Source organism: Bos indicus x Bos taurus, chromosome 19 (genome assembly GCF_003369695.1).
Source record: "Bos indicus x Bos taurus breed Angus x Brahman F1 hybrid chromosome 19, Bos_hybrid_MaternalHap_v2.0, whole genome shotgun sequence".
NCBI classification, from domain to species: domain Eukaryota; kingdom Metazoa; phylum Chordata; class Mammalia; order Artiodactyla; family Bovidae; genus Bos; species Bos indicus x Bos taurus.
In genome coordinates, this window is record NC_040094.1 from 29611024 (window position 1) to 29625811 (window position 14788).

The 14788-nt window shown below is 52.3% G+C and overlaps 1 protein-coding gene across 1 annotated transcript in view; it reads left to right on the forward strand.

The window, feature by feature from the left end:
- The window catches only part of NTN1 (netrin 1), a 188904-nt gene that overhangs the window by 106627 nt on the left and 67489 nt on the right, over positions 1–14788 (forward strand). The window contains exon 3 of the mRNA XM_027518814.1: positions 13410–13598. Coding sequence (XP_027374615.1) covers positions 13410–13598 — 189 coding nt within the window. The remainder of the gene's footprint in view (positions 1–13409; positions 13599–14788) is intronic.

Genomic DNA, 14788 nt, shown 5'->3' on the forward strand with positions numbered 1-14788 from the left:
CTGGGACCTGGAACCCTTTGCTGCAGTGCTTGCACCTGGAGAGATGTCTCTTCCAGCAACAAAATACAAAGAAATCATAAGGGACTAAACTGTGTGTATGTGCAGTTGGTGCAGCTTATGGACAGGAAGATCCAAAAAGACCAAAAGAACCCAACGGCCACTTCTGAGGCAACTTCTGAAAAGCCGGAGGCAAAAGCACATGCCCCCTTCATATCCACCAAAGGGGCTCTAGCTTGATCTCTGGACCCACCCTACCCTCACCCCATATAAGGAACAAGCTCCCCCCAAAGAGCAAACAAGAGCACTAGTTACTTGTTTTCAGCCCCTTGTGTTGCAGCTCCAGTCCCAGTAAATCCTTGCCTGAATTTTTTGTCTGGCCTCTTTATCAATTTCTATTGATTAGGGAGTCCCAGAAACCCGGTTGGTAGCAATCCGATGGGCAGGGTCTTTCCCTTCTCTCACTTCTCTTCATGGTCTCAGGCCGGGGATTTCTGTTCTTATGGAGCTGATGCAGAAAAGGAAGTGATTAGGGCAGGACAGGCTGGCACGGACCACACAGGAACTGGAGAATCAGACAACCCTTGAAGTTCAGAAAAGCCTGAACGCACCCCCCACCCCGGTCCTGACGAATTGGGGGACCCTCTTAACCTCTTTGGGGGTTTTCAGGTGCCAAGAAGATCAGATCCACCTTTGATAAAAGCTTGTTGTACCAGATCACATCTTGGGCGAAGCACAAGTTTGATGGGGATCTGGAGGGTGACGGAGATAGGACCACCCTGCAGTACTTGGCATAGACCTTCACTCAAAAGGGCTTGTTGAAATTCCAACTGAACTGGGCGTCCTGTGTTTTTATTTGTGAAGTCTGGCAACCCTAGTTGGGAGCACATTAGGAAACCAGAAGGCACGTTGGTGTTGACCAGGTAGGGGTCTGTGGGGACCTCAGCTTCAGCCTGGCCCTGTCCATGAGCCAGAACCTCTGTGTCTTGGGCTCTCGTGGTCCTGCGTGCGGGGTCGCATCCCCCGGAGCAGTGTAGGGTGCAGCCAAGACTGGTCTCCAGGCTTCCAGCCCATGTCAAAGTTATCTGCAAAGTGGAATTCAATTAACTGGTCCAGCAGAGAAGCACAGGGTCGTGGCACCGTGGGGCAAGGTATCTGGGGAATTGCATGTCGCATGTTTTCCTGCCTGGTGTCAGGGGAACAGAATTGGCTGCAAGTCATTAAAGCGCCTCACGGCCAGCCTCTCCCACTGCCGCTGGAGGCTGCCGCCTGGCATGTGCCAGACTCGGCTACGGGACCCGTTACAGATGGGAAATGACTCCGGTGGCGGGGGAGCCAGGGGCCAGACTTGGCCAACTGGCAAATCAGCTCTCCTGTGTCTGTTAATAAAGCCTGGGGACCGTGTGCGCCACCTCTGGGGAGCGGAGGCTGGAAGGCAGCCCCCTGCTGCTAGACAAGGCATCTGGGCAGGGTGGAGAGGCTGGGAGGAAACAGCATCGCTTGGGGGGTGGGGGCAGTTTTGCTCAGACAATCTCTTCGCCTTTGAAAACTCTTGGCCTTGGGAAATGAATTCCAGCAACCACGGGGTTTATCGAGCTTCTTCCTGCCCACGGCCGTGCCACCTCACTGTGCTGGAGGTCTGGAAAGAGCTCCCTAACAAGTTCCAGGTCCTTGGCAAGGTCTCTCTGCCCGTCGGGGCCTCATTTTTTCTCCTTTCTTCTGTGACAAGACGGTAAACTAGAAAAACTTGGAAGCCCCCAGCAGCCCAAGATGCTGTTTTTGCCCTTGGAGGATGGCGTGCCATTTTCCTATTGGACATGACTGGGGGTGGGCAGGGGTGTTCACACAGAGTGAGCCCTGTTATAAGCGAGAAGCAAGACTCCTAGGCTCCGGACCTCTCTTTTGAAATTAATACCCTTGAGGGCAGGGGAGTTGGCATCTTGTAATCAGTGGGTGGCCGAGGAAGGTTCCAGAACAGGGTAGTGACAAGGTGAGAGGAGGGTTAGAAGAGGGAATCGGGGTGGGGGGCCCGACTGGAGTTGGGAAGAACACAAGTGGCCCGGGCTGAGGTCCCCGAGGGAGGGGCCTGGGTGGGGTCCTGGGAAGTGAGGGTGTGAGGAACTGAAGCTGCAGACCAAGAACTGAGACGGCTCCTCAGGGCTCACTGAAGCCTCCCCGGCATTTCCGAGAGGAGGATGTTTGTGCGGCAGGAGCCCTGAGTTATTCCTCGGCAGCAAAAAAAAAAAGCCTGGGAGACGTTAGGAAGGATCGTTTCAAAGCCTTCGGGGGAGGTGCAGCAGCCAAAAAAGGGCAGGGGAAAGAAAAAGCTCCGATGTTTACAGAGAAAAAAAAGTCAGTGGAAAAAGTGACGGGGAGGTCAAGCCCATTCGAGGGATGGTTCTGTGCGGTCCCCTGGGGAGGGGCCAGTCGCCCTCACAGACCTCGGGGGAGAAAGCCACTCGGTCTCTCACCCTGCCACCCCGCATCCCGCCGCCGTGGCCCCAGCCCAGCCCTCGAAAGGCCCCCTCCGGTCCGCTCTCTGTCTGCCTGTGCGCACGAATCGCGTTAATCCACTGTCTCCCTGCGCGAATGGAGTTCACATTTCTGCTTGCAGAGCTCAGATGTCTGCACCCCCCCCACCCCACCCCACCCCAGGCCCTGCTTCAGAAGCCCAGGAGGGTCTGGCTGGGTGGGGGAGAGAGCTCTTTTGTACTCTGTCTTGACAAAGGGGCCCCGGCCTTTCCCAAGCCCCACAGGTGTGAAGAGCTTGTTACCCTGGTGTTTGTTCAGCCCTATTAGTGGCCTGAAGGACTGTTGACAGAGGGCCCCTTTGTGTGCAGACGCGGCTAAAGCTCTCTAAGCCTTTGACAAACACAGGCCACTTCTCTCCCGGGACTTTATCAGGAACCATCTAAAGCCCGCCTTGGCCGCTGGGAACTCCAGCCTCCAGGATGGGACACTGGGGAAGGTTTTGAAAGCATTTTCTAGTTTTTTGTTTTTTTTTTTCCTTTTTTTCTTTTTTCTTACACCTTGATCCACCTGTTGTCCATTCTGTTTCTGATATCAGAGATAAAGCACAGGTCTGGGGTCAGAGATTTTGTTTTCAAGTTGGAGCTTAAAAAAAAAGAAAAGAAAAGCTTTGTGGCTTGGCAGGCCTTCTGTCTCCTAAGAGAAGGTGTCAAAGAGATTTCCAGAAAGCTCAGTGGACTCCCCGCTATGAGAACTCAGCTTCAAGGGGGTTCTTGGGCCCCCCCACCCACGGTTCCTCACTGCTGACAGCCCTCTTGGAAATCCTCTCACCAAGATTCCTGCATCAGCTCTCCACCCAACGACCTTCTCCTTCAGCATGGTTTTCTCTGCCCAGAGCCCTGGCGAGTCCGCCCTTATGAAGCAGGTGGTTACCATTCTTGTCGACTACTCCCCTTCTGAGGCTGCTCCCGTGGTGAACGCCCCATCACCTCCACAAGATCAAGGTCACGGTCTGCAGGAGTCCCCTCAGAGCCATGGTACCATTGTGCCCTATCTCTGACCTACCTGCAGGCTGAAAATGGTCTTCCTGACACCTGACCCACTCAGTCCCACCCCTGTGGCTTGTTTGCAGCTAGAGCACACTCCTCCTGAACTCCTAGAAGCATCCCTGCCAGGTAGAACCTGCCCCTTAACCTCCAGGAGTTTTGGTGTCCCTTTGTCATAGACTTTCAGGGCTGGGAAAGAACTCGGAGATCATCAGACCCAATGTCCTTATTTTTCTGATGAGAACACAGAGGCTCAGAGAGGCCGAGGGCTTTCCAGTGATGGACACTGGGGTGAGCCGCAGAGCCAGGGCTAGCACTTAGGTCCCCACTCTCCCAAATCAGCTCCAGTTCTCTTGCCTCTCGTCTCTGCAGCCTTATGATGTTGTATTAGTTGTGTGCCACTTTGACTTTACTTAATCATAATGGCACAGTGGTAAAGAGTTCACCTGCCACTGCAGGAGACGCAGGTTCAATCCCTGGGTTGGGAAGATCCCCTGGAGGAGGAAATGGCAACCCACTCCAGTATTCTTGCCTGCAGAATTCCATGGAGAGAGGACCCTGGTGGGCTACTGTCCATGGGGTCTCAAAGAATCGGACACGACTTAGTGGCTAAACAACAATAACAACAGCAACGATCATGACTCCACTCAAATGTGAGGTTCTAGGTCCTTTCTTTGCCTTCACACATCTTTTTTTGCCTCTGCATGTTCTGAGCCAGTGGTCCTCATGGTGTGGCCCTGGGACGGGCAGCGTCAGCATCACCTGGGGTGGTGTTAGCAGCACAGGTGGTCATGCCCCGCCTGCAGCCTACTGAACAGGTCCTGGGTGTGGGGTTCAGCTGCCTCTGTTTTGGCAGGCGCTCCTGGTGGTTCTGCGCACTCATTTATGCATTCACGTTTGAGAACCATCCCATGCTGGGTTCTTGGCAGGGGTTTAGTGGCTCCTTGAATTGAAAAGCAAACCTCAAGAGAAGGAAGGAGGACCATATATAGTCTTGAACAAGCAAAGTGTAGCAGGATCAATCCCATTCCAGGTTTGCTTCCCAACTCAGAGGCTGGCATATTGAGGGGCTCTGTTAATATTTATTGAATGAAGAGAGGGACAAGCCCTCGTGCAGAAGTGTGCAGTGTCTGGTGGGGGGTGTCATTGGTGGTCTGGTCTCATGTCTTTAGGCATCACATCTTCTTTCTGGGAACCCCCTGGAACCCCGTGGACCAATCCTTAGCTCAGCTGGGCACTGTCACACCCAGCCTGGACTGTTAGCTTTTCTTCCAGTCAAGCGAGTTGTCCAGTCCTCCTGGCTGTGTCTAGGTGGTGCGTTCAACAGTAGTTCAGATTGAAGCTGACACTTGGACACAACGCAACACACTCTGCAAATGACTGCAAGCCCCCGAGCCTTGGCTGGAACCAAATGGCTCCCATGAGATGCTTCTAGTCTCTTAGCAGCTGCACCGCCTCTTTGGCTCACCCCAGCTGGGCACCACCGTGTCGCATTGGCAGCTGATGTCCGGGTGACAAGCTTTAAGCCCTGTATTCAGGGGGAAGGGGTAGTCCTCAGGAGTGAGCTGACAGCAGCATTGACCAGACTTTTTCATATACCAGGTATCCCCGAAGACTCTGCCAGGGTAGGGACCACATTTGTCCTGCCTACTGTGCTATTCCAGCCCCTTGCCTGGAGCTTGGCATGTAGTAGGTGCCCAGGAAATACCAACTGAGTGAGTAAATAAATCTATGGGCTACCAGATTTGCCATTAGTAAAAACGAAACCTACAGTCTCGAGTTTGCAAATTGACGTATGCCAGTGATCATTTTTCTTATGCCCAGCTCAGCTGTAGACACAAAGGGGTGGGGGCCCCAGAACTGCTTGGGTGGGTTCTGCCTCAGCCCCTGTCCAGGACGAAGCCCTTGGAGGGCCCAGCACAGTGTCCGCAGGTGCTGGCGGGAGCCAGGTGTGTGGGAGCCATGACAGCTCAGCCTGGTCATCTTGGAGAAGCTGGAACTGGGCTCCAAGAACCCACCCCTGGGGGCGGAATACTTAACATTTATAAAAAAGGGTCAAACGATTTCTAAATAAACAGTATACCAAGTAGAGTAGCAAAAGACTAAATAAAAGGAAGTACAAACTACCCCAAATTCTTAAAAATAACTCTCAAATATTTTTGTTATCCTGAACCAGTCGTTTCAGAAGTTTCTTCTGAAAGCAGACCTCCCCCCACGGCTCCATTGCAGACGCCACCTTTGCCTCCCCATGGGCTGTCTCTCCAGAGTGGCTTCTATTCCAACCGATTTCTTTTCAATTTAGTTCTAACTCCACTAACCTTTGCTGCTGGTCTGTGGACCAGTAGCAGCAGTGCCCGGGGTTGGGGCATGGGGGTGGCTGTTAGAGATGCAGACTCCCAGGCCCCTCTGGCCCTTCTGAATCAGAATCTGCATTTGAACAGGTTACGCAGGGGGTTCCATCTACAGCCACGGCAAGAACACTTATCTGTCCTCTGATTTTTTTTTTTTTCAGACCCTGCTGTCTCTATCTGGTCTCAGCAGAAGGGCCTCCCTGAGCATCAGTACCCCCATAGCTCTAGCATGCATACTCAGTTCTGTCTGACTCTTTGTGACCTTTTTGACTGCAGCGCGCCAGGCTCCTCTGTCCATGGGATTCTCCAGGCAAAAATACTGGAGTGGGTTGCCATTTCCTCCTCCAGGGGATCTTCCCGACCCAGGGATTGAACCCGCATCTCCTGCAGTGGCAGGTGGATTCTTTACCACTGAGCCAGCCTTGAAGCTCCCATAGCTCTAGGCACAGTGGGAAATTCCAGGTCTACAGTGTGGTTACCAGACTGCTGTCTGGCTCTCTTCTGAGACAGAAGCGCCCTGAGGGCAGATCTCTGTCTTGTCTGCTCACACCACAATCTGGTCCTTTTAAAGGCTTCAGTTGGCATTTGTTGAAGGAAGAAACGGCTGCCGCTCTCTGGGTGGCATTTGAAGCTGCAGAGTTTGCTGTGTCAGGCAGCAGCCAAGGATGTAAAGCTTCCCCTACCCTTGGGCTGAGGGATTCACCATTTCTGTAACCCAGGCTTTCTCACACTTGGCAGTATTAGCATTTGGGGTGGTATGACTTGGCTGTGTCTGCTCTGTGCTGGGTAGGACTTTGGTGTCTGTCCTCAAGATGCTGATAGCAGCTCCTTTGGCAGTTGTGACATCCAAAAATGTCTGTGGTAATGTTGTCCAACGTCTGCTGGGGGACAGAATGGCCCGTGGTTGAGAACCACCGCTCTAATCCCCTACCTGGAATGTTCTGGACATTTCGTGTGTCACTTAGTAGGTCTTGTGGGCCTCACCTGGCAGCCACAGACCAAATTAGCAAAGGAACTGGTGATGGAGGCAGCCCCTTCCCCCTCCAACCCTGTAAGTGCCCGCTGTGTCCCACCTGCCCCGGTAGCCTGGACATGTGGAAATGTGTCCATTCCATTTAAGTTGTTGAAATCTTGACAGCAAGTTGCTTAAAAGTGTCAGGCGCTCAGCTGAGCTAGAGAGACACCTGAGTGTTCGAATTTGAAGCAGGTGACTTAAACAACAGGTCTAAAATGATAGTAACATCGAAATCTTTAATCAGAAAGAGGCTTAACCAGTGAAAGTGGTGACTGCCCTTAGCTCCATTTTCCTCATGGAATGGTCCACTGATGGAGGGACAGCTGGATCAGACAGTTAGGGGCTGGTCTCACCAGTAATGAGTGAGGGGTCTCATGGCAGGTCTGAGAACTGTGCTTCCATGGGCACTCAGGCAGCCCAGGGCTAGGCACTGTTTCCTGCGTACAAAGCCCCCAGCCTGCAGGTGGAACACACAGGAGCCGGTTATTTGGGGCAGTTCAGTTGCAGATACGTGAGTCCAGAGTGCCCTGCTGTGCTGCCAGACTAACCCGGGCAACTTTTCTCAGAAGTGCTGACCTGGAAGGGGAAAATGTTAGGATGGATCCTGTGTGCGGGGAAGGTGGAGAGGACCCTGTGTTCCGAGCTCTGAGGGGACCCATTGAACAAGGCCCACCCTGTTCCACGAGCTCCCCTGAGCCACATGGCATTCAGGGGAGCCAGGACCTGAGTCTCTGAGAGACAGGGCCAGGATCCAGCTTAGCAACATGTGCTGGGTTTTCCCAGGGCCTGGGAGAGCCCTGGGGGGACTGGGGTTAGCACATCACACCTTTCAGGAGAGGGCCAGCTCCTGTGACTGGTAAAACCAACAAACCAATGGGTTTGTTATCAAACCAACAGGGGCGGATTCAGTCGCCATGGTGTGTGAGGTCTTACTAGGCCTTCCTTGGGGTCCCAGAAGGAGTCCAGAGCATCCTAATGTGGGTTCTTCTCCTTGGAGCACTGCAGTCCACTTGAGCAGACAGGAGCTAAATCAATGAGTTAAAGCAGGAGGACAAGTTTAAAGGAGTTCAAAGCCACAAGAAATATCACAAATGCCACAAGGCTATGCCTTGGTGGAGGGTGTCAGTCCCCCACTTATCCTATATTTCTACCTATCTACCTACCTAATCTTTCTACTCATCCACCCACCCATCCATATATCCACCCACTTACCCATCTACCCATACACTCATCCATTCATCCACCCATCATCCATCCATCCACCTACCCACCCACCCACCAGCCCATCCATCATCCATGTGTCCATCTACTCAGCCACCCACCCATCCATCCGTCCGTCCATCCATCCATTCATCCATTCATCTTCCCTCGTGCTTTCTTATTTTTGCTCTCTCTTTCTCTCATTTGTACAATGAAAGCATATCGAGGTCTGCTGTGGGCTGGAAGATATAAGGGTGAACACTGTCCTCAGCCTCTGGGAACCATCCCCACTGAGGGGAGCATTTGTCCCACTTAATGTAAGAACTTGCTCATCTGCCCCATCCATCTATGATACCAGGAGCCCCTGTCTCCCTCAGGGCCTGTGGCACTGGACGTGGCACTGGACGTGGCACAAATCTACCTGTGTGTTGATTGAACCATCTGGAGGTGGTGAGGGGTTGGACAGTCCAGGTTGGTGGGAGAAGTTCATAGAAGCTTAAGGAGTGGTGGTGACAGGTATGTGTGAAGAGGCTTAGAGGACCTTTCGATAGGAGAGGAAAATGGGACCCCATCTCCTGAACCCCTTTCCCTGCTGGGTGGTGGGTGAGGAGCTTGCTTCCTCCTTCCTCTTTCCCAATGTCCCCATGTCATGCCTCTGGGTCTGAAATGCAACTGTCTGTGACGTGTCCTTGGCGGTCTCCACACAACAACTGAAGGAGGCATGGTGCTTGGGGTGCAGGCCAGACCAGCTGCCTTGGGTGGCTGGTCTTTTGGTCCCAGGGGTCCCCCTGGTCAGGGTGCAGCGGTGCTCCTCTAAGCTGTGCTGCCCTCTGCCCTCCCTGGTCTCCCAGGCTGACCTCTCCATTCTCACAAACCTCCCCTTTCCTTCCCGCCTTGAAATCTGATAACAGAACTAATACCCAATATTTTTGCCTCCAAGAGAGGCAGGAGATAAACAGGAAGGCGTGAGGGATTAAGGTGTCTTTCCAAGGAAGGGGCAGGAGACAGGCTGGGAGCCGGGTGACATCCCTGTGTACAGCCGAGGGCTCCAGATGTGAGCTGCTTGGCCCGACGCATTTTTCCATTTGTGCAGAGAAAGTAAAACAAAGAGAAAAGAAAACAAGCCGTAAAATGCGTTGCAGAAGCCTGAGTGTGGGCAATGGTCACTGATGTCCCCTGACAGCTCCAGGAGGAGGGGGACAGGGTGGGGGGCAGGGGAGCCCTGCCTTTTGATGTTCAGTCTCTGAGCTTTCTTTTGTGTGACCAGTTGTTTGAGAAGAGCTTCGGTTGGTGGAAGGTGCGTGGAAAGTAGAGCGATACCAGCCAGAGGTTTCCCTTGGAGTGGGGAAGTGGGGTGCTGAGCTCCCAGGAGGTCACGGGGGACAGATGGGCTGACTTTGCAGATGTAAATACCAGCTTAGCATCTGCCTCTGAGATGGACCAGAAGATGCTGCTCCTGAGGCCTTTCTCCTAGCCCAGAGGCCTGAGGAAGTGTCACCCTGGAGATCCTTCTAGATCCCTATGTCAGGCCCTGTGACTTCTGTCCAAGTAGAAAAGATCTGGATTCTGATCCTTGGTCTAGGGCGAGCTGTTCCTTCCAGGGACCTGGGTCCTTTCCTTTGGGGCAATTGGCCAGGAACCGAGACCTGGGCTCTAGTCCTGGGCCCCCATTTCCTGGCTCAGTGGTCCTAGGCTGGTAGTTTGCTTAACCCCTCAGAGCAGCACCCTCTCCCCAAGTCTGGCTGAGTGAGTCCCCAGGGACTGTGAACTTGTATCATGCCCTGTGCTCCTGGGCAGGGCATGGCTGAAGAGGTTTCTTTGTATCTAGTTGAACTCAGCCCTGAGGGCTGGAGATGATGAGGGGAGACTTGTAAAGCTCTTGGGAGTCATTCTTTGGCCTAATTTGGCTTCTGGATGCTGCTTCCAGACTTCAGGCTTAAGCTGAGGTCTTTTCTCTTGTATCACACACAGCACGTCCTCTAAAGCCCTCATCCATCTCTACTTGTAAATAGTGTGTCATTTGGAGAGTGACTCTAGGAAGAATATTTAAAGAAGTTTATCATAACATCAGAGAGAAAAATGAAAGAGGCAAAATTTTTTAAATCACCAAAGTAGTATGTGAATAAGAAACTGGTAAAAATATTTGCAACTGGTATATAAAACATACAAATACAGTAGATGTCATCAGAAAAAAAAAAACCCACCTTATTTGAAAACTGGGCAAATGACATGAACAGGCAGTGCATATCCAAAAAAAGAAATATAAATAGAAAAACAAACACATGGAGAAATGTCCAACCTCACTGGTCATCAAAGACATACAAATTAAAATTGTGTGTTTTCCAGATGAATTGGCAAAGGTTAAAAAAAAAAAAGGAATGCTGATACCAAATGCATATTGTTTTTCTTTTCAGCAGTATGGAGAATAGGAAGTAGGAGCTTTCACATCCTGCTAGTGGGAGAGTAAACCAGGACAGCCTTTCTTGAGGGCAATTTGGCATTTGGGATCTTGAGTTAAAAACACCAAAATTTAACATAGCAATTCTGCCCTGAAAAATTTACTGTATGACAGTCCTCAGAGCAGAGTACACATATGTGTGTTCAAAGGTGGTTACCCCTGTATTGTTTATAATAGTGAGAAACTGGAAATAACTGCCCAACCTGGGAAGGCTCTGCTTTTTATTTTGAATTTTTGGCCACACCTCGTGGCATGTGGGATCTTCCTCAACAAAGGCTTGAACCCACACCTCCTGCATTGGAGGGCAGAGTCTTAACTACTGGACCACCAGGGAAGTCCCAAGGCCCAGCTTTTCACTGCATGAACTTCTGTTTCCAAGGAGCCCATTTCGTGTATTCACGTTATCTGACATTAAAAAATATTCATCATCATGCGAAAATACCTAGGAAGTGAGAGGTACATGGATGATCCATGTCTGTCAGAAAGAAAGAGCTCCACAGCTGAGTAAATGTTAATTAAAGCCTGCAGGGAAAGCCCCGATATTAACAGCAGTTGGTGGAAATTTGAGTGTGTGTACGTGTTTTTTTTAACCTTTCTGCTTTTGTTTTTCAAGTGTCTGGTATTAAATATATATTTAACAATTACATAAAAGGTGATTTAGAACTTTCCTGGTGGTCCAGTGGTTAAGACTCTGCTTCCAATGCAAGGGGCACGGGTTCAATCCCTGATCAGGGGACTAAGATCCCACATGCCACGTGGTGCAGTCAGGGAAAACAACAAAAAAAGCTATTTAAAACAAGCTTATCATAAAAGCAAAAGCAAGTTGCATTGTAGAGTGTGCAAGATTAGGCCAGATTTAAGCTGGAGATAACCCCGAGTTAGAAGCCTAAAGAAGAAACAGGTAACAGTGTCACAGGGTAACATAAGGAATGCTGAGTGGGGGGGCCCTCCTGGGTGCCTGGGGAGCTCAGATCCTTTGTGTGTAAGCTGGGCGGGCGGAAGGTGAAGATGGGCCTGGAAGTGACATTGAAACCAAGAAAGGGCTGATGGAAGGAGGCAGTCAGATGAGAAGGGGGCTTGAGAGCAGAGAGTCCTAGGAGGGAAGGAGCAGCACATGCCTGTCCCCACAGAGGGGACGGGTGAGGGGTCCTCATACGTGGCCTGCTCCAGAAACTGCAAGGGTTTGACACAGCTGAAGCCTAAGAGGAGAGGGGGCTGAGCAGAGCTACAGTGGGAGAGAGGAGCTGGACCAGTTTATACAGAGCCCTGGAGGCAGTGTTAAATGATTTTGATTTTATTCAGTGGGGAGCCACTGAAAAATTTCAAGTAGGTGCTGGACATCCTCAGACAGGGGCTCAGAACTCCTGTCCCGGTTATAGTGTTGGGAGCCTGGAGGGCTCAGTGGGGCGGGGGTTGGGGGAGGGCAGTGTCTGAGATCTGATGAATGGAGAGAAGTGAATGGGTCTGGGGGAAGCGCCTCTGGGTCCACAAGAAGACCTCGAAGCGGAAGCCGGAAATGTGGATTTGCGGGTCAGGAGCACAGAGGCGGTCACTGCTGTGAGGGGTGAACCAGGCAGACCCGGGAGAGCATCAGAGTGGAGGGGAAAAGTCCACAGGAACACTAGTGTGGGGAACAGGCAGAGGGAAACAGGATTAGGTAGAATTGTGAAGGCCAGGGGCGGGATGCTGAGGGCCTGTCTGGAGGACCCGGCTGCCAGGAGTGTGGCCACCACGCTGTGGGAGGAAGTTCTGCAAGTTGATGGCAGGAGGGGAGATGGTGCAGGAGGAGGTGGGAAAAAGGAGAGTCCAGGCCAGTGTCTGGAGCTCAAGGACGTGCGGAGTGTGCACGGGTAGAAGTGATGCTCAGAAGCAGTACGTGCATCTGCTTGGGCTGCGGTGATAAAATGCCTCCCGCTGGGACGCTTAAACCAACACATGTATTCTCATAATTTGGAGGCTGGAGTCAGGATCAAAGTGTGGGCAGGTCTGCTTTCTCCTGAGACCTCTCTCCTTGACTTGCACCCCTGCCACCTCTCTGGGTGTCCAGACTTCCTCTCTATAAAAAGAGGACACCAGTGCTTGGACTAGGGCCCACACTAGTGTCCTCATTGAAACGAGAGAGGACCCCATCTCTAGGGTAGGTCCTCTGTCTGCCAGTGAAGTAAAAGTCATTCAGTGGTGTCTGACTATACTGTCCATGGGATTCTCCAGGTCAGAATACTGTAGTGGGTAGTCTTTCCTTTCTCCAGGGGATTTTCCCAACCTAGGGATCGAACCCAGGTCTCCCTCCCACATTGCGGGCAGATTCTTTTTTACCAGCTGAGCCACCAGGGAAGCCCAAGAATACTGGACTGGGTAGCCTATCCCTTCTCCAACAGATCTTCCCGACCCAGGAACCAAACTGGGGTCTCCTGCATTGCAGGCATATTCTTTACCAACTGAGCTATCAGGGAAGCCCTCTGTCTGCCAGGATGTCTCCAAATACAAGTTACATTTAGAGATTCTGGGGTTAGGGCTTCAGCATATGAATGGGGGGCAGGGGAGGGGCACAGTTCAGCCCATAACAAGCAGGATTTGGGCACAAGAAGGATGCCAGCTGCACCTCCCAACTCTGACTGGATATAGATAGAGGGTGGGGGTGGTGATCCTTTGCAGAAATTGAACCATCTCCATGGGGAGGGAAGCAAGTGCCTGGCGATGGGTCAGGCACAGTCAGGTGGTCCGTAGGGGCTGATGGATGCAAACAGGGGAGCCTAGGAAAAGCTCCCAGAGGAAGGGCTGGCTTGAGGTCGGGCCGTGGAGGAGGGGGAACTGGAGGGGATGTTCAGAGTCTTCGGTGGCCCCCTCCTGACCGGAGTCCCTGCCTCTCACAGCCTGTAACTGCAACCTGCATGCCCGGCGGTGCCGTTTCAACATGGAGCTTTACAAGCTGTCGGGGCGCAAGAGTGGGGGCGTCTGCCTTAACTGTCGCCACAACACGGCCGGCCGTCACTGCCACTACTGCAAGGAGGGCTACTACCGCGACCTGGGCAAGCCCATCACCCACCGCAAGGCCTGCAAAGGTAGGCGGGGCGAGGCCCCGGCGCCGCCTCTATCTTCCTATATCTATCTATCTATCTATATCTGTCTGTCTGTCTATCTCCCCCTCTATCTCTTTTATTCTTATCCCCATGCTGAGATCATCGCATGCATGCACGCCTTTTGGAGGTGTAAGCCGGAACAAAGGGGCGGTGGAGACGCGACTCAAGGAGAAGAAAGGGGGGTGGTGATCCCCGCGAGGGTGCAGGGCTCCCGGCCCCGCCCCGCCCCCTCTGTCCGCACAGGTGTGCTGCATACCGCAGGGCGGGGGTCATGTTCCCCCGGCTTACTCTCGGCACAAAGGACTCTCTTTCACCAAAACCTCGCAGATGCATTTCTTTGGAGGTGTGCGCCCACCACCCTCCACCCCACCCCTCGCGGCCTCCTCCAGCCCTCAACACTCAAACAGACGCGCACCTTCACAGATGTCGGCAACTTGGGGAGGGGGAAAGTGGGGTGAGAGGCAGGGGTTCAGAAGGAGCATTTAATCCACCTGCAAACAGTTTCACTTCTCAGGACAAAAAATTAAACGGAGACGGGGGTCTCTATTTTCGTTCCTTGAAGCAAGCTGTAATGTTTTAACTTTCTGCTGTTTGTTTTCTCCCACTAACAAAAATGAAGCCGTGATCAGATGACTCCAAGGAGTTGATGAAATGCCAGGGAATTTAGTGACAATGGAGGAGGGGAGAAGTGCTCCCCTCCTCCTCCCCACCCTGCCACATGCATTTGTTTTTGGGAATTCCAGGAACCAAGGCCCTCTGGGTCCAAAACTCGGGGCCTAGGGACACTGCTTGCCGAGAGCCTGACTTCCTGGGAAGATGTTCATCTCTGAGGGCTCTTGGGCCACAAGCCAGTGTGGCTGGGATCCTCACAAGGGCCTGTAAAGACCCTGAGGCAGGAGAGACCCAAGCCAACCTAGGCCTGGATGAGGAGCTGCAGCAGAGGAGTCCTTCTATGGCTACTGCTTAGCCCTGGATGAAGCCAGAGTATCATCTTCTTAACAGGAAATCCACCAGATGTTGGGCACTTGTGTGCAGTACTGATTACATAATTTGTGGGCCCCGGTGCAAAATGAAAATATGGGACTTCTTCTTGTTCAGGAATTGCTAAGAATTTCAAAATGGCAAGCAGAGTTTCAGCCTAGCTTGTGCCCTTCTGAGTGTGGGGCCCATGC